Genomic DNA, 24,558 nt, shown 5'->3' with positions numbered 1-24,558 from the left:
TGACCAACCATAACAATGTCCCCTGGCGCGATGCTTATCTCGTCATGGCTTCGTGCGTCAAAGGGATACAGGGCCCTGTAGTAGACCACCTTCATGGGCTGCTGGTCGAAGCTGGTGACTGGAACCTTCTGCTCCAACAGGCCGGGGGCCGGAGCCCGCTCTGCAATCCCTATGGCAACCACAAGATCACAACACAAGTCCAAATCAAAGTCAAAGTGTTTTATTTGTCAAATGTACAGTGCAACAGAGGGTCATACTGGGCAGTGGGCCTTTACCATGACATGTCGTATGCCATGATACAATAGGATTAAAGTTATAATGAAAGCCATCCTGCGATTATATTCATAACTAAAGCATTGTGTGATGGATTGAGATTTCAACAGAAAACAAACCTAATGAGGAAACCTTTATTAAAATATTTCATGGCTCAACTGAGCCATTCTTATATAACAGTTATTATATAATTTTAGGACAATAGTTTAATCTTTCAAAAACTGAATTTTGAAATAGAAAAAGATACAGAGGATATCATGTACCTCAAACATCAGAAAATCCTGTAGTGGTCCAGACCTGTAAAACCCACTGCATATACAAAATTTGAATCTGCATCAACAGAAAATACACACTGAAGTGAGTATCAACGGCTGTTAACAATGTATTTGACTATTCAACTATAATTGTCGGCTAACTATTATTGTATACTCTATAAACGTGTATGCTATATGTACATGTTTATACTATCCTCAAAGAGGGTCTAGCCTTTGCATTTGGGTTCTAGCCTTTGCATTTGGGTTGTGGCCTTTGCATTTGTGTTTTCCTTGAAAGCACTTGTCAAATCACATTGCAAAGCGTTTTGGATATGCAGTTAGTTCAACACGTCTCCACCGTCCAACCCCATCTATAAAACATGATTGAACGGGAACACACACCTGTGGGGGCCCAGGGGTCCGGCTGCTGGCTGAACAGCTTGTTGACTTTATCCTGCACGTCCTTGTTGGCTATGCCCTCGTCCTCCTTCTCTTCTCCTCCTTCCAACGTCTTCTTGCGACCCTCCTCTTCCTCCTCCATCCCCCTTCTCTTCCGCTCCTCCTCCTCCAGGGTGACCCGGTTCAGCCAGGCCTGTGACGCGGACGTCCCCCCGGGACTGGGCACTTTTGGGGCTAAAGCGCCCCCCTCACCTCTCCAGGCCCCCACCTCTTCGGAGGGACACCTGAGAAACCGTGTGTGCACAAATATAAATATAAACTATTATGCACAATTGCATACATACACTCTTTCTCTTACATACGGCAAACGGAAACCCATGTCATACCAACATCATTAATAGGTAGTTGATTTGACGGTACAGTATAATGGCATAATCCTCTTATTAAGATCGTATAATGCACTGATCCCAAACGTTCGGGTCTGTGATGCCATTTTTAAGACAGTTCTCCCACATTTTGACATTTTAGTGCATCTGTTTCCCAATAGTACAATCCTTTCTCTGCAGTTGGTATAAACGGGGCCTTAAAGAGACCTTTTATAACTTTTCAATGGACTTTATTATCAAAAACATATCAAGTATCATTTCTCCGTAACTTGCCTGATGTCCTGGAGCTCAGCCGACCTCTTCTCATTCTGTGTGTGTGCGTGTGAGAATGGGTGTGTTTGCGTGTGAGCATACCCCTCCGATTCTTTCTGCTTCTGTCTCTGCTGCCGGCAGTGAATTTCCCTTAGCTCCTGCAATGCATTGTGGGAGGGAGTGAGCGGTGAGCAGGGGAGGGTTGAGGCAGGTGACCAGCCAAACTCAGTGTCACATGATGCCATGTTTCAGGAAATGGCTTTATAGCTTTTCTCCATTTACTGCACACGCTATTAATCACTTCATTAGTGGTTAGTCAAGGCAGTTGCCTTGGGGAAAAAAAACATATTTTGTTATACTTTCAAATAAGTTATAATTCCAGGCAATAAATATAATGCAAGTACATTAGTGAGATCAACATCAAACTACTTGAGGATAAAGGTTAGCTTTGCATGAAGGAGTTGAATTAAGATTAAACTGTATTGAGTTGAATGATAGCAACACCATTTAGTATTTGACCAAAGGTCTACGATTCACAAGTTTTGAAATGCAAATATATTTTCAGCCTCACAGAAAATGGGAGGAACCAATAATCTCTTTAGCTCCCTGCTTTTAAACTGCCTAGTTATAATATGATGCGATAATTAGAACACAACATATTCTAGAAATCACAATATACTATACCTTGTGATTGCATGGACACACATGCAGAAATTATGTAAAACTATACAAACGTAACCATAGAATCCAAATTAAAATAAGAATAAAATGAAAAAACTAGTCGATCATGTGAATATTATTTGATTGTTTGCAGTTGGATGTGAATTTAAAAAACACATAAAACCTGTAAGCTCCCATTCCATATAGTATGGTATAGTGCTATAGTATAGTATTATAAAAAAATAAGCCTATGCATAAAGTCTCTTTGCAGCTCAAAGAAAACTTACTTCCTCTACAAACATAACCAAAACAGCTAAAACTACAGCCAGGCCAATGGCCATCTCCGTAATATAGACCTAACACTACAGCCACATGGCCCTCTCCCCAGGATAGACCTAACACTACAGCCAGGATAGCCCTAACACTAAAGCCACACTGCCCTCTCCCCAGGATAGACCTAACACTACAGCCACACTGCCCTCTCCCCAGGATAGACCTAACACTACAGCCACATGTCCCTCTCCCCGGGATAGACCTTACACTACAGCCAGGCCTATGGCCCTCTTACCCAGGATAGACCTAGCACTACAGAAAGACCTATGGGCCTCTCCCAGGATAGACCCAACACTACAGCCTTATGGCTGTAGTATTGTGTAGTGTCCCCAGGATAGACCTACCTAACAATACAGCCAGGCCTATGGCCATTCAATTCAATTCAATGTGTTTATTGTCATATGCACAAATGAGACGTTCTCAGTTGTACAATGAAATTCTTCCTTTGTTTCCACAGACTGAATGCCAAGATTTTTTACAAGATAGATAGATAAATAAATAAATAAATAAATCTTACCCAGGATAGACCTAACACTACAGGGATAGATTAAACACCAAAGCCAGGCCTTATGGCCCTCTTACCCAGGATAGACCTAACACTACAGGGATAGATTAAACACCAAAGCCAGGCCTTATGGCCCTCTTACCCAGGATAGACCTAACACTACAGCCAGGAATAGCCCTCTTACCCAGGATAGACCCAACACTAGAGCCAGGCCTATGGTCTTCTCCCCAGGATAGACCTAACACTACAGCCAGGCCTATGGCCTTCTCCTCAGGATTGACCACCTTTCCCCCTTTGTATGAAATAACTTATCTCCCCCAACTTCCCCCCTTCCTGATTTGAACATGAACTGCTTATCATCTCAGACTCTCAGTATTTTTACTGACAACTAGGGCCCTAGACTAGACCGTAATTACCTTTAGTTTCCTTGAATCGCACCTGAATAGTTGGAAACTCTGGGAACCACTTTGTCCTTGTGTACCGTATTTAAAACCCTTTGCTGCTTGTGTTAACAATGTGAACGTTCATATGCACACCCATTGTCTCAATGAAGAGGCTTGGTAATTGCTGCCTATGTCTTCCTATGATCATGCTTTATTAAATTGACTATTTTCAACTATTTTACATCAAGATCATCTTTAACCTGAGTAAAATTACGCTTGTTTATATTTTTCTTGGCCTTGTACATTGCAGTGGGGAAGACCTTGCAGGAAGCAGCATTCTTTGTAAAAGAGGAAGAGAAAGTGGTGAGCTGTCAGTTTTATGCCAGCCAGCTGTGCTGTTAGGATGTGCCTCATCACTACAGCAGTAAACTGTAGTCATTTCAAAACACACACACACACACACACACACACACACACACACACACACACACACACACACACACACACACACACACACACACACACACACACACACACACACACACACACACACTTGTACAACTTGCCTTCCTGTTTATTCCTTAATTGTCTGCCTACCAGCATTTATATAGTCCAAAGAAAGTAGCTTTAGCTGGTTTGTAATTCCTAAGCCAGTTTAGCTAGGTAAGTACTTTATGAACGATCAGCTGCTAGCGTAAACTGGCTTAATTATAGTTATTCAATAAGCACTATAAGGGTAAAATAAGAGCATACAAGTCAGATGAGCCAAAGGCAGGGGTCAAAGGGAAGGTGGTGGGGAAGCAAGGATGAATGTAGAGGAGGTAAGGGACATGAAGGAAGGAGGATGAGTTGGTGGTGTAAAGTCGAGTAAAGCACACCCTGGCGGCTGACTCACAATGATGTAACTGCACCGGGCACTGAAAACACACACACACACACACACACACACACACTTCCCAAAAAAAACAAAAAAAACAAAAAAAAAAAACTGTAATGGTGATTAAGGGCTATACAAATAAAATTGAATTGAATTGAATTGAATTTCATTCTCACACACACACACTGATAAAATGAAAACAACTGTTGTGGTTGAAAACAGTAGAGTAGGTTGCTGGTCAACTCATAGGACGGCTTCATGGGGGACAGACCATAAAGGTCTCATCTCCATTCCACAAATGGCACAATATCCCACTAATAATCTAATCTCTGAGTAAAATTTAAAGTGGCACTTGCTCAATTCCGGACACCAACCGCTCAGGAGCTATTAGGAAATTCTGCCTAGAAATGGGAACCACAACGGCTAACTATGCACTTTGTCCACATGCTGCATGACAGGAGACGAGAATTGTGGGGTGGGGGACACTAGAGATGTTGAGACATCTTACATATGGTTTTGCATACAGTGCTAGCTGCTGATGTGTGTTAGTTGGCTGTCCCTTGTTAGTGGCATGGTGTGAGGTTAGAACAACGTAGTGATGCGTCGCTGAAATGCCATGCAGCACAGGGGCGAGGTCCATTAGCGCAGGGACGGCTCGTATCAATGGGCTAGTGGGGCAAAGCCCTCCCTATCTTTTTCAATAAACATGAGAACATTATTAAATTAATGAAAATATATTAAAATATAATAATTAGTAAAAGTCAGAATTGCTTGATTTTGTTGCAACGGTAGAAGAAACAGCACCAAATGATGACAAAAATGCAGGAGATAAATATAGATATGTTGTGTGGGCTTAGAAAAGTCAGCCCAGACGATCTGTCTTGGCTGACTTTTCTAAGCCCACACTTATTAAATGAATAAAGCCCAGACCAACAGTGACAGTGACTCTCACTGGTGACTGTCACTGTTGGAGGCGGGAGAAAAGAAATAGAGACTGGGGGCACATCAGACAAACGATGTCCAGATAAGAGATAGAACTGCTCATTATAAATCCATAGAGAAAAAACACACAACATACCAGCGGCAATGTATGCAAGTTTGTGTGTAGGTGAAGGTGATCAGTCAAACCGAAAGGCTGCCATACAACTGTCTGCACCCAGGGGCAGCACTGAGCAAGGTGTATGTGAAACAATGTTTTACATTCACCTTATGTTATCAGGGGCTCGATATCCAAAAATACTAAGCAAACGATTTAAACTAACAAATAAAAGTTACTATTTCCCAAAGCTTTTGTCCAACAAGTGACAATTGCATGACATCAGCATGCTGTATTTAAGTTTACTTTCCATCATAGACGGCAGTAGCTCAGGAGGTAGAGCGGATTGGCTGGTAAACTGAAGGTTGTTGGTTCGATCCCCGGCTCCTCCTAGCTGAGTGTCGAGGTGTCCTTGAGCAAGGCACCTAACTGCTCCCGACGAGCTGGCTGTCGCCTTGCATGGTTGACTCCGCTGTCGGTGCGTGAATGGTGAATGTGAGGCAATATTGTAAAGCGCTTTGGGTGGACAATGGTTAGAAAAGCGCTATATAAATGCAGCCCATTTACATTATCATCGCTACTATACCACTAGCAAGTAGGATTGTTGAGCTATATAATATTCCAGCTGCAGTACCAGGAGAGGCACTGTGCTCTACCCGTCTTCCTCTTGAAGCGTCTCCTGTAGGGCCTCTATCCTGGAACAGTGGTTTGCATAGAACTCACACAGACACTGGCATGGGCAAAGGCAAGAGTACCAGGAGGTAGAAACAGAGTAGAAAGGGAGATAAAGAAATACAAAATAAAAGGGGTTACTGACAGAATATAATTTAAAAGCATACCAAAGTTAGTCATGTTGAGATTATGGATGGGGAAAATGTCAAATATTCTTGACCGACCACCGAGCCTCAATAACCGGTTAATACCAGTTAACCGATCAGATTAAAATGTGCAAATTGAAATAACAGCCATTTCGAACCGCGCCAGCCACCTGCTATTTCGTAACTCTGCATATCTCTCTCCCGTTCTGCCTCCAACTCACACACACACACACACACACACACATACTCTCCAAGTGAGGCAGTGGCTCTAACCGCGGCTGCGATTAGAGCGGCAACTTGCTTACTGCAAGTTGACTGTGTGTAGAGAGCGGGGCCATCTGAAGAGGGCAGCGTTAGGAGCTCATTTGAAACATTGCCACGGCTCATTTAGGAAAATGACAGCTCTGAAGAATCGCCGCTAGTTTAGTGTGGAGGAGATGGAAAAATTGAGTGTGAGGGATAATATTTTTCACTTCACACAAACAGATCTTGGAATGAGATGCCTAACTGTAGTCTTATAGCATTTAGTCTGTGTCTGTCCATCTTCCAATAAGTCACCTCATCTGATCATCTTTTTGTGTGAAGTGAAACCAACACACACTCCACAGTCCACACTGAGCCCCAATTTTTTTTTTAACCGACCAGCGACAAGATTGATCGGTTAACGTTTATACGGTCAACCAACGGTCAAACGGTCATCGGTTAACATCCCTAGTTGAGATGGATGGACAGAGTAAGTGTGAGGGCAAGACAGCAGTGAGAGACAGTGAGCCAACATGGCAGAGGAGGATAGATAAATATACATCCCATATGTATATTTATATGTTAAGAGGGAAGCAGTAGGGCAGTAAAGTCAAACTAACAAATTATGTCAAAGGTAATTTGTCATGGACGTTGAATAATTAGCTATCATGGTTCAAATAAAAGAAAGTTAAATCCTGTACTGATTTGGGCTATACGAACACTCACTTTAAATACATCTCACGGTTAACATTTGGCATCAATGTTAAATGGTACACTTCTATCTTAGCTCCTGACTTTATTTCTGGGATGTAACCTGACCAACCAGGATGCAGGCAAGATGGGCTCTCCCCTATCGGTCTTAGTTCTCACACTATCCGAAATACAACTAAAGAGCAACCACACACTAAAGTCCAACCACATGGGCAGAACTACACAGTTTCACTTTATTATTGGACCTATTCAAATGAAGGTCACTTGCAATTGGCCAGAACAGAACGGACGGAAAATGCTTTACTGGATTCTGTTAACAGTCTCCAACATATTTGGACTACTAAGAACCTTTCACGCCCTAGAGGCTGGCTTGTGTACTTTATCACACGGTACATGGGGATCCTCCAAGAGACAGCTGGGCCACCTTCTGGCCCCGTCTGAATATCCTTAAAGGGACACTGTGTAATATTTTAAGTCATTTATTACCTCAAATCAACGTGTTCATTAACAAATAAGTCCTCATTGGTGAAAATGATCTCTGCCAAAAATCTCACTTATCCTCCTGAGCGAAGAATAACGAATATGTAGTTACATAGGACGGGTAAGCTTCATGGAGGCTTCAATGTTCTTCCGATCTATGAACTGCCGAGAGGGACAAAAAGCACTACGTGGTACAGGAAATGCAAACGCGTGAATGATGACCGAAATAATTCACTATCTTGCTCGAGGAGTAATTACTCATACATCATTAGCTTACACTAATGATTCAATGCAGTTTGAAATTTGGTTGAAATAACGAACCTCATCATCGAATGACTCGATGAGGTAGTATTGGATGTCATGACACAGCTTCTTGGCACATACTGCCCACCGTAGTTTTTTAACAAGCGAGCACTATTAGTTTGAATGCAATATACAATTGTACCACTAGATGGGAGTAATTTTTACACAGTGTCCCTTTAACATTAGGAGGGACACAAGTGGACCTCGGAAAGTTAATCATGGCCACTGAAATGCTCAGAGACTCTAATTTACCATAATGACCCTACTTTTACACATATTTAAAGTCCATAAAGGCTTGTTGCATTTATGGCAAACATCTGCATAACATTTGTTTCACGAGAGGTGGCGCTGTCCCAGAAGTTGGATTTAATAGTTGAGTAAGTATTAAAGATCCCCGAGGTCACACTAAAAGCTGATTAAGAGGGATTTGGATATATAAGCCCCAGACACAGGGTGTTTTTTAGGGTTGGGAAAAATTATCGATTTTTCGCTGCATCGCGATTCTCTCTAGAACGATTCCGTCTCGATACAGGTAAATTAATAATCGGAATTAAAAAAATAAAAAGATTTTCTTTTTCCGCCTGCTGCAACATTTTGTTCGCCAGAGGGGGGATAATTTTAGGAATTTTACAATTATTTAATTTATCTTCAGTGTGCATTGGCCAATCTTATTTGTCTTGACACGATTGCGATTCAGCCTATGCGCTGCACGCAAACTCACAGCAAGACTCACGAACCCCTCTAATTCAAGAGCAGCTTTTTCTTTAATGACATAGAAAAGAAAGATTAGAAAGAAAAGAAAACTGAAACCTATTCTACATACTTCCATATTATGTTGTAATGCAAGCTGCATTGATTATTGCATTGTTCATAGAAAGTCATAGTTATGACAAAAGCTTATTCTCTAATAAAATATTAAATAAGTTAATTCATCTGTTGACGTCTTTAATGATCATCACAAAAGTAGGAAGTGATTAGCAAACTCGGAGTAGCAAACGCAGATGCGTATAGGCCTGTCACGATATCAATAAATCAATTAATTGCGCGATAAATTAAAATGAGCGATAATCTTTTGCCGGCCGCAATAATTTCCATTCGCACTCTTTTTTTTTTTTTAAATCATTGCTTTATTGGCCTTATCTGAGAAGAAATCTATGCCATGAACAGAAATGTTATAGGCCTTTATTACACGGGTCTTCACAATGCCGTGGAACGCTCCGTTCATTTGCATAGATAGTAGTCCGATAACTTGTCAACCCCAGCATCTTTGGTTGCTAAGCAACGTCAACGTCTTTGGCAGACTATTTCTCTGCTGATCTGCTGATGAAGTTGCCTGGCAACGGGGCGCTACTCTGTGAGCGACTCGCGGCGTGCTGCTCCCGTAATTTGCATGTTTTTGGAGTTGTTTTGTGTTTTCTGAGAGTCCTTAAGTGCGGTATTTACCGACAGCAAGTATAACTACTACGCTCAAGTATTTAGCGAGTTTGTGTGTCCTGATCGCCTTTCTGGAACCAGTATTTGCGATCTGTATCACACCGGCAAACTCCATGACACGCCATGGAGGGAGGCTCACCTACTCACAGGAGGCTCTGCTGGATCTGCAGCCTGCCTCGCTGGATCTACAAGCAACACCTTCTTGCCTGAATGGGATTCCTCAGCATCTACAGAGGAATCATTACATCAAGCGCATTCGTAGGAAAAGGGGATCCAGAGGAGGAATACGGAACAGAATGAGGAGACGAGGTAGGAGGCTGCCACTACCTGCAATAACTCTCTCCAATGTGCGATCATTACGCAACAAAATAACTGAACTTTCCACACTCATCAAACTTGACTCAGACTACCGTCAAACCAGCCTCTTCTGCTTCACGGAGACATGGTTGTCAGAAGAAATAACCGATGTCGATATAGATGGATTTAAGATCATTCGTTTTGACAGAGACACTAGGATGACGCGGAAGTCGATTGGGGGCGGGCTCTGTATGGCTGTCAACACAAAGTGGGCTGTCAACTTCACTGTAAGAGAGACTGAATGCAGTAAACACCATGAAGTCATGACCGTGTCGTTCAGGCCTCACTACCTTCCCCGTGAATTTACACAAATTACAGCCATCCTAGCGTATGTCCCTGGACCTGATTTCACATGTGCAGCGGAGCGCATTGCTGACTGCTACAACAGAGCTGTCAATCAGAGCAGCGATCAGCCTGTCCTCCTGCTAGGGGATTTTAACAGATGCGATGTCACCACACTGCTTCCAAACTTGGAGCAGTATGTCACCACACCTACCAGACTTGACAGAACACTGGATCTGTGCTTCGGTAACATACCGGGAGCTTATGTCGCAAAGCCCCGCCCACCACTCGGTCGCTCCGACCACAATGTCATTGTGGTCGGATGTCATTCACAATGTCATTCTGCTGCTTCCAAAATACAGACAAAAACTAAAAACAGAAGACATACAAACAAAAACTGTTCAAGTCTGGAACAATGACTCTGTTGATGCATTAAGGGGCTGCATGGAGATCACAGACTGGGAAATATTTTTCCAAAGCTGTGAGGGAGACCTTAATCTGCTGACAGACTCTATCACCTCCTATTTGTCCTTCTGTGTGGACACTGTTATTCCAACAAAGCAGGTCAAGATGTACCCGAACAACAAGCCTTGGGTTACCAAGGACCTGAAACAGTGTCTTAACAACAAAAAGGTGGCATTCCTACAGGGAGACAAAAACAGAGTGAAAGAGTGCAACAGTGATTGAGAAGGAAGACCAGGCTGGCCAAACTCCACTATAAGAACAAAGTGGAGGAAAAATTCACCACTGGCAATGCAAGGGAGGCATGGCAGGGACTAAACACCATGATGGGCAGAGCCCAGAAACCGGCCCTCATCCAATGCTCTGACCCTGCCACCTTTGCAGAGCAGCTCAACACATACTACAGCAGGTTCAACATGCCACACCCCCAGAATGACTGGACCCTCACCAGCAATTCATCACTCACAGTGGCTAAAGGGAAGGTCACATCCATGCTGGGCCGCATCAACCCTCACAAAGCCTCTGGCCCGGACAGGCTCAGAGGCAAGGTGCTGAGGGAATGCTCAGCTCAGCTGGGTGATGTAATCACTCGACTATTCCAGCATCTCCTGGACTCCAGCTGTGTCCCACGGATGTGGAAGGAGTCCACACTTATACCAGTGCCGAAGAGAGCCAACGCCAGGGAGATAAAAGACTTCAGACCGGTGGCCCTCACATCTATTCTCTCTAAGTGTATGGAGAGGGTGGTGTGTGATCACCTCACTTCTATGGTGGTGGACAAGCTTGACCCACTTCAGTTTGCCTATAAGGCAAAGCGGGGGGTGGAGGATGCCTGTTTGACTCTCCTGGACACCGTTTGCAGACAGCTGGACTCCCCACACTCCCACACACAGATTTTATTCATGGACTTTTCTTCCGCTTTTAACACAGTCAACCCGGCCACCCTCTGCAACCGCCTTCTGGATATACAAGTCCACCCATCACTCATCCTGTGGATAAAAGACTTCCTGCAGGACCGGTCCCAGCACGTGGTGGTAAATGGCTTTAAATCCAAGAACATGATTTTAAACACCGGTGTCCCCCAGGGTTGTGTTTTATCACCAATCTTATTTTCCATCTACACAAACAACATAACAAACAACAGTGACATTCCCCTTTTTAAGTATGCAGATGACATGGCTCTGGTGGCCGACATCAAGGATCACTCCTCTCTGGCTGCCTACTATCAGCAGGTCAACGCCCTGATGCAGTGGATCAAAGAGAGCTCTTTGGAGCTCAACATCTCCAAGACCAAGGAGCTGTGTTGTGGGGGGAGGCAAACATCTTTCCCCCAACCTCTCTTTGAACCTCTGAGGCTGAATGGGCAGACAGTGGAGCAGGTAGAGGCCTTTAGATACCTGGGCACAGATATGGACACCCACCTGTCCTTCTCCCAGCACACAGACTCTGTGTACAAAAAGGCACAGCAACGCCTGTTCCTGCTGAGGAAACTCAGGAGCTTTGATGTCAAACAGGACATTTTAACAGCTGTCTATAAATCACTCATAGAATCTGTACTCACGTTCAACATCACATCCTGGTTCACCCTCACCTCTGTCAAAAACAAATCAAAGCTTTCCCGGATCGTCAATCAAGGAAGCAAAATAACTGGCAAAACTCAAATTCAATTATCAGTACTCCACAGCCAGGCAGCTAAAAGGAAAGCCCACCTTATTACACAGGATCCCACCCACCCCCTGCACAAGTCCTTCCAACTTCTGCCATCAGGCCGCCGGTATAGAGTACCCCTATCTAAGAAAAACATACACAAAAACTCATTCATACCCATTGCCATAAACACCTTAAATAAACAATGAACTATGGACAAAGGAACTCTGTCCAACTCTGACGTCACTTTACACTTTACACATATCCACAGCTTTTATTTAGTTATTTTTACAGTTTTTAATATTTATACTTGTTTTAAGATCTATACACACTGTATGTGCTCTCAGAGATCAACGTTGTTGCATGAATGCCTATCAGTACATTTTCATGTTTGTATGTCGAGCCACGTCAAAGATGATTTTCTGTTACGACAGACAATAAAGTTTTCTGAATCTGAATCTGAATCTGAATCAACACTAAGAATGCTGCTAACGAATAAATTGTAAAAAGACAAACCATGTGAAGTTATTTTTTCGTTACAGCAAGTAGCCGTGTAATAAGCGGGATAATGTATAGAACGTCGCCGGTCATTATCAAAAATTAAGCCCCTTCAGGGCGAAGCAAGACACCTCCGCTGCGCGTCGGTGCCCCTGTCGGGGCTTATTTTCCCGATAATGACCAACGTTCTATGCATTATATATATTTATATATATGATATATTTAGCAGAGTAGGCCTAAGTAACAAATGTTGGGTTGAACTCAGGCACGGCGCCAGGATTCCAGTTGTGGATGGGCAAGACCAATTGTGGGTGGTCCTTAAATTAAAAACCTTATCAAATCCTTGTTTAACCTAATACAAATGACTGACTAATATACCGTATTTTCCGGACTATACGTCGCTCCCGAGTATTAGTCGCATCAGTCAAAAAATGCTCCATGACGAGGAAAAAAACATATATACGTCGAATCGGTGTATAAGTCGCATTTATTTTTAAACATTTAAACAAGAACGTTTAGTCTGGAGAGACTGAATAAAATTGCAATAGCAATATAGGCTATATATAAACATAACAAGCCAAAAAGTTCCCGACTTCAGTCTGCATCACCAAATCCATCGAAATCTTCATTCTCGGTGTCGCTTCTGAACAATTCCGCCATCTCCGGAGGAAGATGAAGCACCGTCTCCTCTTCTGCTGGGTAAACACATCTCCTCTTCCGATGGCCGTTTTCGGCTGCATACTTTATAATCTGCAGTTTAAATTGTGCAGTATAGCTTTTTCTTTTTGGCGGCATTTTATTTTGTGTTCTCTTTTGTTTTGTCTACGGTCTAGTTTATTTATAATTTATTCAGTGGTGCAGTAGGCTTGCAGCGTTCAGTTGTAGGCCGAATGAATGACGGTGCCATCTTGCGGCCGAAGATTATGTGCGCACAATTTTGGCATATAAATCGCTTCGAAATATAAGTCGCAGGGCAAGCCAAACTACAAGAAAACCGCGACTTATAGTCCGGAAAATACGGTACTGTTATATTATCTGTGCATAATAGCTTGATGCAATGTATTTATTTTTTTTGCATTGTAAAAAGTTTCGGTGCATAGGACGGACCTATCTGCGATCACGCCTTTCACACTGCCAAGCCGGTTCGGTCGCGGCTTGGCACGAAGGAACGTTCCGCTGCGTCTTTCTCGTAGATCGCACCATCTTTCAACGTCTTTGTTAACTGCGATTGCATCACCTTCTCTCCCATGATGGTCAGCAGCTCGCGGATTTCGCAGTCTCTCAAGATAGAACTGCTAATGTTGATATCGCTGCTAAGAAAAGTTTTGGGTCGGCCTGTTGAACAGTGGGTGGTCCTAGGTCCGTCAGGCACACCCATAACACCGTGACTGGTTGAAATCGGGCTCGGGCTCATAATTACAGGGCCCAACGAATAAACCCCCTCGAGCATTTTTTGTTAGAGTCCATTTTATTTATTGTTTTTGGTTGTTTTGTAAATTTATTCTGGATATTTTAAATGTCTTCCAGACGTCCAGTTCCAGTGTAAAAAAAGAAAATAAAAGTTTATTGATCTTCGAAAGGGTGTACTTTATTTTTTTTTGTTTACATTATCATTATTTTAGTTGAAAAACTGCAATATTATGGCTTAAAGCAATAATTTCTGGGGCAATTAATCGCCCAGAATAATTTGTTATCATGACAGGCCTAGATGTGTATACGTATATATTTTTCGAAAATCCCGCATGGAAATGTACATAAAAAAAATGCATAGATGATCGTTTTAGAATCGAATCGTTGACCTCATAATCGGAATCGAATCGTGTCATTCCCACACCTTGTATTTTTTTTGAATGTTTCCAATAAGGAGAGATATGGCAGCATGCATTTTCATCACTTTGTGCAGCATGAGAGCCGGGCGTTTCAGGTTGGAAATTTATGACCTTTAAAGGTCCCATGACATGAAAATCTCAATTTATGAGGTTTTCTAACATAAATATGAGTTCCCCTAGCCTGCCTATGGTCCCCCAGTGGCTAAAACTTGCGTTTGGTGTAAAACGAGCACTAGCTGTTCTGCTCGCCTTTGAAAAAACGGAGGCTCAAGCGCGCTGATTTGGAATGTCTGTATTCATGACGTCACCAAGAATCTCAGCTCCTCCCCTTACTCTGCCTGGCCCGCCCAGAGACGTTGGCCCGCCAATGAGACTCGACCGTGCGAGCGCCACGTGTGTGTGTGTGTGTGTGTGTGTGTGTGTGTCTGTGTGTGTGTGTGTGTGTGTGTGTGTGTGTGTGTGTGTGAATACACACACTGTAACGCAAGTGTTTCTTGCCGGTTCTTTGACGTGTCTTGTATTTCCACAACGAGACTGTTGTGGGGGTTATCTGAGCCATGGTTGAGAAGGAATTGGGGGAAAGGAACTTTGGCTTTGACTCGCTGAAGTACATGAACTGCGACATGCCGAGGCACCATCGCCCGGCAGCGGGCAGCCGGCAGCAGGCAGCGCGCGGTTCAGTCGACTTCAGGTTGATGTGAAAGTGGAAGAACCAGAGACGTCGCAGAACCACACAAAGTCTTTTGTGATTCATAATATCGTCTGGAGGCGCACACAGCTTTTGGCCGTGATAATATGTATTCAATGATATAGATTTCTATGTATTATGTGATATTATTTAGATATAGAGCTCCAGGACTGTAACGCAAGTGTTGTACACTTCCTTATTATTTGGATAACCGTTCTGCTTTTGGTGTTATATGGCGCATAACACGTCGGACTCTCGTCTCTGGTATTTCTAGAACGAGACTCGTATTGGGGGTTATCTCAGCCATGGTTGAGAATGAATTGGGGAAAGGAACTTTGGCTTTGACTCGCTGAAGTACATGAACTGCGACTTGCCGCCGGTTGCCGCGAGGCACCATCGCCCGGCAGCGGGCAGCCGGCAGCAGGCAGCGCGCGATTCAGTCGACTTCAGGTTGATGTGAAAGTGGAAGAACCAGAGACGTCGCAGAACCCGACAAAGTCGTTTGTGATTAATAATATCGTCTGGAGGCGCACACAGCTTTTGGCCGTGATAATGTGTATTAAATGATACCGATTTCTATGTATTATATGATATTATTTAGATATAGAGCTCCAGGACTGTAACGCAAGTGTTGTACACTTCCTCGTCGGAATGAATTGGGGGGAAGGAACTTTGGCTTTGACTCCCTCAAACACATGAACCACGACATGGAGGAGAAAGGGATTGTTGGTGGCGAATGTCTCCCGCTTGAGCCCCGCTGAGGGACCACCGCCGGAGGCGGAAGTTCCTAAGACCGGCAACGATCCCTTTCTCCTCCTTGTCGCGGTTCAGTCTACTTCACTTTGATGAGGACGTTGAAGAACCAGGAACGTCAGAGAACCCAACAAGGTCGTTTGAGATTCATAATATCGGCTCACACAGCTTTTGGCCGTGATAATATATATTATATGATATATCTATGTAGGCTATATGATAATATTTAGATATAGAGCTCCAGGACTTCCGTGTGTTCTACAATATTTACAGAACACGGCTAAAGGCTGTGTGCGCCTCGCCATTGCGATACATCCACTGTAAACAGAGCGCATGGTACCGTGGCTGCAAGCTGCTCAGGGCCACACCCCCACCCTCCTCCTTGACCCGCCTCACTCCTCCTCATTTGCATTATAGCTACAGACACCATAACAGCGCATTTGGGGGAAGCTCAATGTGCGACTGGCTCGAAGTGGCTGTAACTCTGCACCACGGCTGAATTTCGGGAACGTCTTTGAATACTGTGTTAGTTGCCCACTAATACCTATATTAAAGAATACATAAAATAGCATGTCATGGGACCTTTAAAAATAAAACTGCCATCGTCAGTGTAGAATTCCCCAGCTACCCAAACACAAATGAGATTGGGCAACAACTATCTTTCCTATCACTGTTACAGAATATTGGTAGATTGTTCATCAATACACACATTGTGGTCATAGACACAGAAAAGACACATAAACCCTTTCAGGAGCGTGGATGAGAACACAAGCGAGAACCATAAAAAACATCCAACAAGTGAAACGCAGTGGCGATGACTTGAAGTAGGCTAGGGCTGTATCTTTTATACCATCATACGTTCCTGACATTTCACCAGGGTATATGAAGATAAATAAAACAATTACTATAGTTAAAAATCTTAAAATCTGAGCTGCTGGTGATAGAAGTCACTTTTGCATGTATGACATTGTCTGGCCTACAGTGTTGCTGTGATTCTAATATGCAACTTGCCATAGTATGAATAATGAATAAATAGTGAATAAGCACCTTTCTTCCTTAGATTCGGTCCAAATCTCAACGAGTTCCCATTTGAATTGTTAGTCCGGGATAGTTTCCACCAATGTACCTATATGGATATTTAGTTAAACCTGTATTTTAACTAGGCTAAACTAAGTCAGTGTGACCTGTGTGATACACAGCCTAACTGCGTTACACACAAACCAGAGCTCCACTGGCCACGCAGTCTTTTATCTGCTTTTTATTGTTGTACCGCTAGCGGGATACTAACGACGATTTTAATGTTCTATCCATTAGGGATATTTTGATGTGGGAAACGTCTCTGTGTTAATGCGTTCTAGTTTGGCTATTGTTTCGGGTAGGGTCCTTTGTCATTTTTCCATTGTGTAGAAAAAATGCCCAAACAATGGCTCTAGAGGGAGGAGTACTGCTTTCCTACCCTCTCCGGGGCAAGTATACACCGTTAGACGCAATAGTTATTTGAAAGTTAAGGAGGCGAATATAAAGATAACTTGGTGAGCCATTGAACTTCAGCCGTATGTTTTGGTTTGTATAAGGGGTTCGGAATGTCCTTTACCAAATGCGGGATATCGGGTTGACCTACATTGCTACTTAACATACTACACCATCAAGGTAAGAATCGTATAACTTCATGGACTAGAAAGAATATGCAATACGATATGCTAAAATGAACAAAAACATTTGGATGGATTTATACTGGATAATTTTTGTAAGATCATTCCACACACTGAGAGAAAGTGTGTGTTTTCTATGAAGTTCTAAATAGGATGGGCTAATCTCTACTCCACTGTGCTATGTGTGTTGAAAGGTACCTTTAGCTGAGTGTTGAAGGCGTCTATCTCCAGAAGTTTAGACCTGGTTTCTTTCTCCACAGAGTCCAGCTGGTCTTTGAGCTGTTGCCTGCTGGACTCCTTCTGATCAACGGCCTTCTGAAGGGAGTTTAGACTGTCACCTACACACACACAAACGTGCACACACACACACAAACACACACACACCAAATTGTTTAAGGCTAGCTACTCCATACATATCAAATGTATTGCTAAAAGGCAGAATGAGGGGTCCATTCTTTCCTACTGTTCTGATTACCATTAGTACACAGTGTTTATTTATTAATGGAAACTTCAGAGAACAGTGGGGATATTGAAAATTCAGGGGCATCTTACTAATGGCTGCTTGGCTCGTAAGCTGCGATGTAAGCAGAAACTCAAGCCTGGCCTGTGGCACTACCCTGTACTATCCTGAATATTTCTCTTCAGATGTGAGACAGATTTAAACTTAAAGTTAAGTGTCTTCAGTCTTGAGATGTTGCATTAAAGAACCCCAAATGTTCATGCTGAAATGATGGTCCAGGTCTGTATGTTTCTTCTGCTGTACTCACGGTGGAGGCTGTTCTGCTGAACCTGTTTCAGCTGGTCATTGAGACACTGTTTGTCAGGGATCAGCCTGCCCAGCCACTGCTGGGAGTCCTGTGAGAGAGACAGACAACAAGGAACAATTTTGCCTGATGCTTTTTGTAGTGAAACAAAAATGATGCATGATTTTATTGTCCATGCAGAAGTGGACACCATATAGCACTTGAAGGTGCCAGAGAACCCTAAGCGCTAAAATTATGAATGGTTAAAAAAAAAAAACAGGCACTATTCTGAAGATTGTGGTCAGAAGGAGAACACAGAAAACCGAGCACAGGTCGTCTGTGGTGGCATGTGGTGATGTTCTTAGAAATGAATCCATGAAACCATCGCATCTCAAAAATCATCTTACAACCGAACACGCAGATGTTAACGAAGAAAACGTGTTGGATTGAAGCAGTCAAAAATCATCTCGCTTGCAACAGTTCCGCAAATATTTCTCAGTGATGGCAGAAGTGTGTGTGTGTTTGTGTGTATGCGTGTGTGTTAGAGAGTTCTGCGAGCGCATGCCTACGCTGCAACCGGCAGGGGAAAAAAAGTTTGTTGTCTATATGCATGGTTTGTACCAGTTTTTTACTTGTTTTAAGTCTTTTTAAGTGTTCTTCTTGTGTGCCAACACATAAGAATTGATTTTATTCACGCCGTCGCTTTGGGACCTTTGTTTTGCCTGCTGCTAGCCTGGGAGAGCTGGGCTGTCAAACAGACCACAATACCCGCGACAGGAGTTGTTACAAATCAATGTTTTTAAGTCCATCTCGCGCCGCAGATGTAAGGCATGGAATACCAGACTTTCTTAGTAGATCCTCTCCAGTATCCAGTGGAGAAACTAAAAGAAAACAGAGGAAGCATGGGAAACAGGGAGGCAACAGACTTTGGTTGAGGAAACAATATCTTAATAAAATTCCTTTGCCGTCTGTCATTATGGGAAACTAGGGGTGTAACAGTACACTGATGTCACGGTTCGCTTCATTACTCGGTTCAGATATCACGGTTCGGTAAGAATTTGGTACAGTGAAGGGAAAGAAAAAACTAAAATGCAGAAGGCAATTCTTTTATATTCTGCACGTCTCAGGTTGTACCACCTAGTGCAGGGATGCCAGGGTTGCGGCCCGCGGGCCGGACACGGCCCGACTGTATGTCACATCCGACCCGCGGGTGATAAGGGGAGAATATATGTATTTATTCGTATTTTTTTTTTGGAATCCGTCAGTTGGTCTGTTACTGCTGCTGGTCTGTTACGATTCAATAACTGTTCATCCCCCATTCTCCATTCCATTTCTAAACGTGTTTAGAAAACACGCTTGTTTCATTAAAATGTATTCATCAATTAAGGCCGCCACCAGGGGGCGCCCCCAACACTTTTGCCGCCCCCAAAGCATTTGCCGCCCTAGGCGATCGCCTAGTTCACCTGTGCAAGCCTTCAATAAATAAAATAAAAGTAATTAACAGTTTATACTTGTGTTATTAATAGGAAATGTGTTTTGTTGGCACCTAGTCTATTTTGTTGCATTTCTCATTTATAAATGCAGGCTACTTAGCCTGGCTCCGCCCGCCTAAGTACTTCCGCTCAATTTGAATTTCCCTTCAGTACTAGGTCTGGACCTGCTGTATGTAATTTGGTTTTCTGGGGCCGCCATAGCGGCGCCCAATCAGCGAACAGAGGGCGTGTCTGAGAACAATGACGATAAAGTCGTACGCCAGTTTGAGTTGTTGTTGTAGGTCGGTAGTTGATTTACAATGTGCAATTTTTCCCTGATAAATTAAATTCGACGAACAAAACCTGCAGCTGTCGTTGACATTTTCGTGCAGACGCGCAAGGTGTTTGGTTTGTGTACAACCTGCGCGTGATTCCCGGCGCATGACATACGTCACAACCAAACGTTAGCGATTGGTTATGGCAGATCCACAGTGGCACTGGGCAGATCCAATCATTTTAACGTTTAACGTTTGTCAATTGATTAGGTCCAGACTCTCTGTACAAATGAAATGAAATGAAGTGAAGTACGAGAGTCTGAAAGAACCAGGTTATAGGCTACTTGCATGGATAGGAAAATGTTAAGTTCTTACTGTGTGTTCACACCAAACGCGACGGGGCGACAGGATCCCATACAAAGTGAACATATAGATGCGTTTTGGGTGAAGTTTTCGCGAGAGAAAACCGGCGACAAGTTTTGATTTGTCGCGCCACACTTTTGCCGTGCACAGGCGAGCGCGTTAACGAGAATTTGTTGCGCGAAAAATTCACTCAAGTTCAAATATTTGAACTTTGACGCGAATTTCGTGTGATGAAAGCCAATCAGCGTTCAACAGCGTGGCCCCTTAGCCAATCAGCGTTCAACCGTCAAACTCAGTGCAGTGCAGTCCGGGGTGAACTGCAGCATGGAGGAGAAAGTGAATGTTGCCGTTTGCGACTCCCGGAGCTCTATATATAATAGTATATAATATACTATAATTGTATAGATAATATCACGGCCAAAAGCTCTGTGCGCCTCGGGGTTTGTTTACCGGCGTTGCTATGTTTCCGGTCTTGTGTGTTCCAACGGTTTATTAGGTAGGCCCATCTAATAAATTTCTGTCTATTCAATACTTCATTCACTGCCTCTTCCGTGGTCATTACAATATTATGAATATACTGCGCCGGGTCCTCCGACGTCTCTCCTGCTTCCACAAAAGGTAAAGACATGCAATGGTGGTTACCTTGTTGTGGCGCGACAAATTCAACAAAACTTGCACAGCGACAGATTATGATGTGTGGCGCGACAAAACTTCGGCGAACGGGCGAAAGATTTCGCGTTTGGTGGAGCCGTCTCCTGCTTTAGACTATGTAATTGTAGGCCTCATTGTGAGGCTATTTTGGGGCCAATGCAATTTATTTTTGATGTCTAGGCCTTCAAGCATAATTTAAAATAGCCTACCTATCCATGTATTGAGGCAGTGTTTGGCCTTTTCAGGCCTTTTCAGTCCGAAAGTGTAATCCGGCCCCCTGAGGTCTCTCTTGAAAAAAATATGGCCCCCTGACCAATTTCACCCTGGCATCCCTGACCTAGTGTCATACAGTCTCTCCCCTGAGGTAGCTGCAACAGCCAGAACTGTGTAATCTAAGATGTAAACAGTAAACAATAAGTACCCCACATCATCTCCAGACTCCATCCGTAACTTGTAAACAAAATAAGACGATCAGTTCTAAAACTGAATAATGCAGCATGTCTTATTTATCAAAGTGCAAATTACACAGAATTACGGCCACTGCAAGCCTTTATGGAAGCTTTTATGGAAGAAATTAACTCTACATTCTATGGCAAATAATGATTATTATCAGGCCTATATATCTGGCGTTATGTTACGTTAGGATTGGGTATATATGGAGCAGGACAAGAATCATTCTGGAGTTTCTTTGCAAACCTCACTCGGCTTCTTTGTTGCTTGTTCGCGGGTAACGATAAAGTCTTCTGTCATACTTTCTCCGGACTCCTAGATTCCTCATGCTCTCTTATTTAGTTGAAGTGATAGAATTCGGTAGTTTTCTATCACACTTTCCACAAACGCGCTGTTTTTTAGAGGCGGGTCAAGGAGGAGGGTGGGGGTGTAGCCGGAAGCGTGCAGCGGGCTCCGGGGCTACGGCGCGAGACAATCGTGGGCAACAATCCCTTTCTCCTCCATGTCGCGGTTCATGTACTTCAGGGAGTCAAAGCCAAAGTTCCTTTCCCCCAATTCCTTCTCAACCATGGCTGAGATAACCCCCACTACGAGTCTCGTTGTGGAAGAGGTCAGAGAACCCGACGTGTTATGCGCCATAACACGCTTGGCTACTTAGGCGCCAATCAGGGCTGCAGTTTAGTTGTCCGTGAAGAACTTGCGTATCTAACATTAGTTCCGCATTACATTAATTCATTTGCACGCCAGTTTTATCTAATTGTATACCGTGTATTCTCCGTGTAAATCCATGCACCGAATCGTGACGTTCGTACCGATTCGGTTCAATATGAATACATGTATCGTTACACACCTAGAAACGTACAGTAACTGAGAAACAAACTGGACGAACTTCAGAGGATGGTTCGGTTTCAAAAGGATTGCAAAGGATTTGGGAAAGGGAACTTTGGCTTTCACTCCCTGAAGTCCAGATCAAACCACGACATGGATGAGAAAGGGATTGTTGCCGGTGCGGACTCCCGGACATCCGCGTTGTCCAGGACTCCGGGAGCTCCCGCCTGCCCCCGGAGCTAAGCTCCCGGAGTCAGGAGTCTGGCGGAAGCTCCGGGAGTCCGCAAACGGCTACAATCCCTTTCTCCTCCATGTCGCACACGTTTCAATCTGGTCTTCAGATTGATGTGGAAGTGGAAGAACCAGAGACGTCGGAGAACCCGACGCAGCCAAAAAGATTCAAAGTATCATACGGAGGCTCACACAGCTTTTGGCCGTGGTATTATATATTATATTATATAGATATCTATATATTATCTTATTTTATTTAGATATATACTTAGTGAAGTATCTGAAACTAACTGCTTAGCAACCGAGTTTCTGAAGTTGAAGAGAAACAGAGTAGTTTAAACTTCCACGGTCGAATATTATGGAGAAGAGATGCATGTAATCATTTCCTAAATTTTTTTAACAAATTATTATTATATTATTATATATCAATTATTTGTCGGCCTCAACTTGATACAAAACAGTTTTTTAACACCGTCAATATTTCCTCTCCCGCTGGACACACACAGGAACACACACACACACTCCTGCGGACGCATCTAGGCCTATGCAGTTATGAAATTCAATCAAATATATATATTAAAACATGTTTAGACTTGATAGGTAATTCAACCCACATCTTAACTGCATGCCAACGATGTATTATACTCGCGATCATACATTGTGAATTTGCTGTCAATCGGTTTATATGTGTGTGTTTATTCTGTTGTCTGCGCTGTATTTCATGGTGTTTCCATCAAGACTCGCGGATTCATTGAGGCGGGGAAACTTACAGCAGCTCTACGCACATGTGATAGTTGGCGTATGAATAGCCTATATTTTCTAGAAATATCCAACCAAGTTTTGCTGTGAAGAATGCTATTGCACATTCAACCCCAAGGTTGTTGGGCACAGCAAGCTTTATAAATGCTTGCTGAGATTTATATATTTCTTTTTTTATCACAAAATAAAAAATTAAGCCTGTGCTGTGAAAGGGTCGTGACCGCTTCTAGAGGCGCTTGTTGTTAAGTTTACTAACGCGAACAGCAACATTAGTCGTTTGTTTGAAATGTGATCCCGGAGTGACACAAAGTATAATAAATATATCCTGTTCTCCAGCCCCAGTCATGTCTCTTTCAAAACCTGCCGTGAAGAGAAAGGTTGGTGACGAGCTCAGACTATTTCAGGAAAGTGGGAGACAGAATATTTTTTATAGAGCACAGGGGCATCCCGACGTGTCTTATGTGCACAGAGAAAGTTGCGGTGCACAAGCAATAGAACATCAGAGGTTATTACTCAAATAGACATGCTGAGGTGTATGCAAAACACCAGGGAGAGGAGAGAGAGAAACAGGTCGCAAATCTTAAAACATGTCTACTGAGGCGGGACGATTTTTTCAAGAAAGCCATCAAAGAGAGTGATGCAGCAGTTGAAGCTAGCTACGTGGTGAGTGAGTTGATTGCTAAGGCGGGAAAACCATTAAAAGGAGGAGAGTTCGTCAAAAAGTGCACATTACTGGCTGTTAGTATAGTTTGTCCGGAAAGAAGGGTCGGTTTAGTAAAATCTGCCTTTCAGCCAACACAGTGGCAGAGCGCATTTCTGACCTGTCAAGTAACATATATGATCAACTGCGTGAGAAAGCAAAACGTTTCCATTAGGGATGCACCGAATTTTCGGCCACTGAAATTTTTCGGTCGAAAATGGCCCAAAAGCACATTTTCAGTTTTCGGCCGAAATACTTTTATCACCGAAACAACACTGCCGAAACAGAAATTTGTGATGACGCAAGCAAAAAGCGCAGCCGGCACACGCTTGTCTGGATAAGCGCCCATATGTCTGCGGTGGGGACATTTTTCAATGTTTCTGAGAAAGACCCACGTATAGCGATTTGCAAAAATTGCAATGCCTTTTAATGAAATTAGTACACAGTCATAGCCATAAATGCAATGGTACTAGGGTTGCCGCGGTGTGGACATTTTCACACCGAGTAATACACTCGTGTCAACACCGGTATTACCGAGTATAAACGGTATAAACTTTGAAACTAAGTCAAC

The 24,558-nt window shown here is 43.3% G+C and overlaps 1 protein-coding gene across 5 annotated transcripts in view; it reads right to left on the bottom strand.

Annotated features, from left to right (window-relative positions):
* The window catches only part of itsn1 (intersectin 1 (SH3 domain protein)), a 120,688-nt gene that overhangs the window by 61,009 nt on the left and 35,121 nt on the right, over window positions 1–24,558 (bottom strand). For 4 of the 5 annotated variants that reach the window (XM_060072405.1, XM_060072406.1, XM_060072408.1 and 1 more), the window contains 5 exons: window positions 18,283–18,370; window positions 17,714–17,853; window positions 1,586–1,722; window positions 930–1,210; window positions 9–169 (listed from right to left, as the gene is read on the bottom strand). In XM_060072405.1, coding sequence (XP_059928388.1) covers window positions 9–169; window positions 930–1,210; window positions 1,586–1,722; window positions 17,714–17,853; window positions 18,283–18,370 — 807 coding nt within the window. The remainder of the gene's footprint in view (window positions 1–8; window positions 170–929; window positions 1,211–1,585; window positions 1,723–17,713; window positions 17,854–18,282; window positions 18,371–24,558) is intronic. The other variant, XM_060072407.1, reaches the window with a different exon arrangement.

This window comes from Gadus macrocephalus, chromosome 15, assembly GCF_031168955.1.
Source record: "Gadus macrocephalus chromosome 15, ASM3116895v1".
In the NCBI taxonomy this organism is placed as follows: domain Eukaryota; kingdom Metazoa; phylum Chordata; class Actinopteri; order Gadiformes; family Gadidae; genus Gadus; species Gadus macrocephalus.
This window is presented reverse-complemented; position numbering and strand designations above follow the sequence as displayed.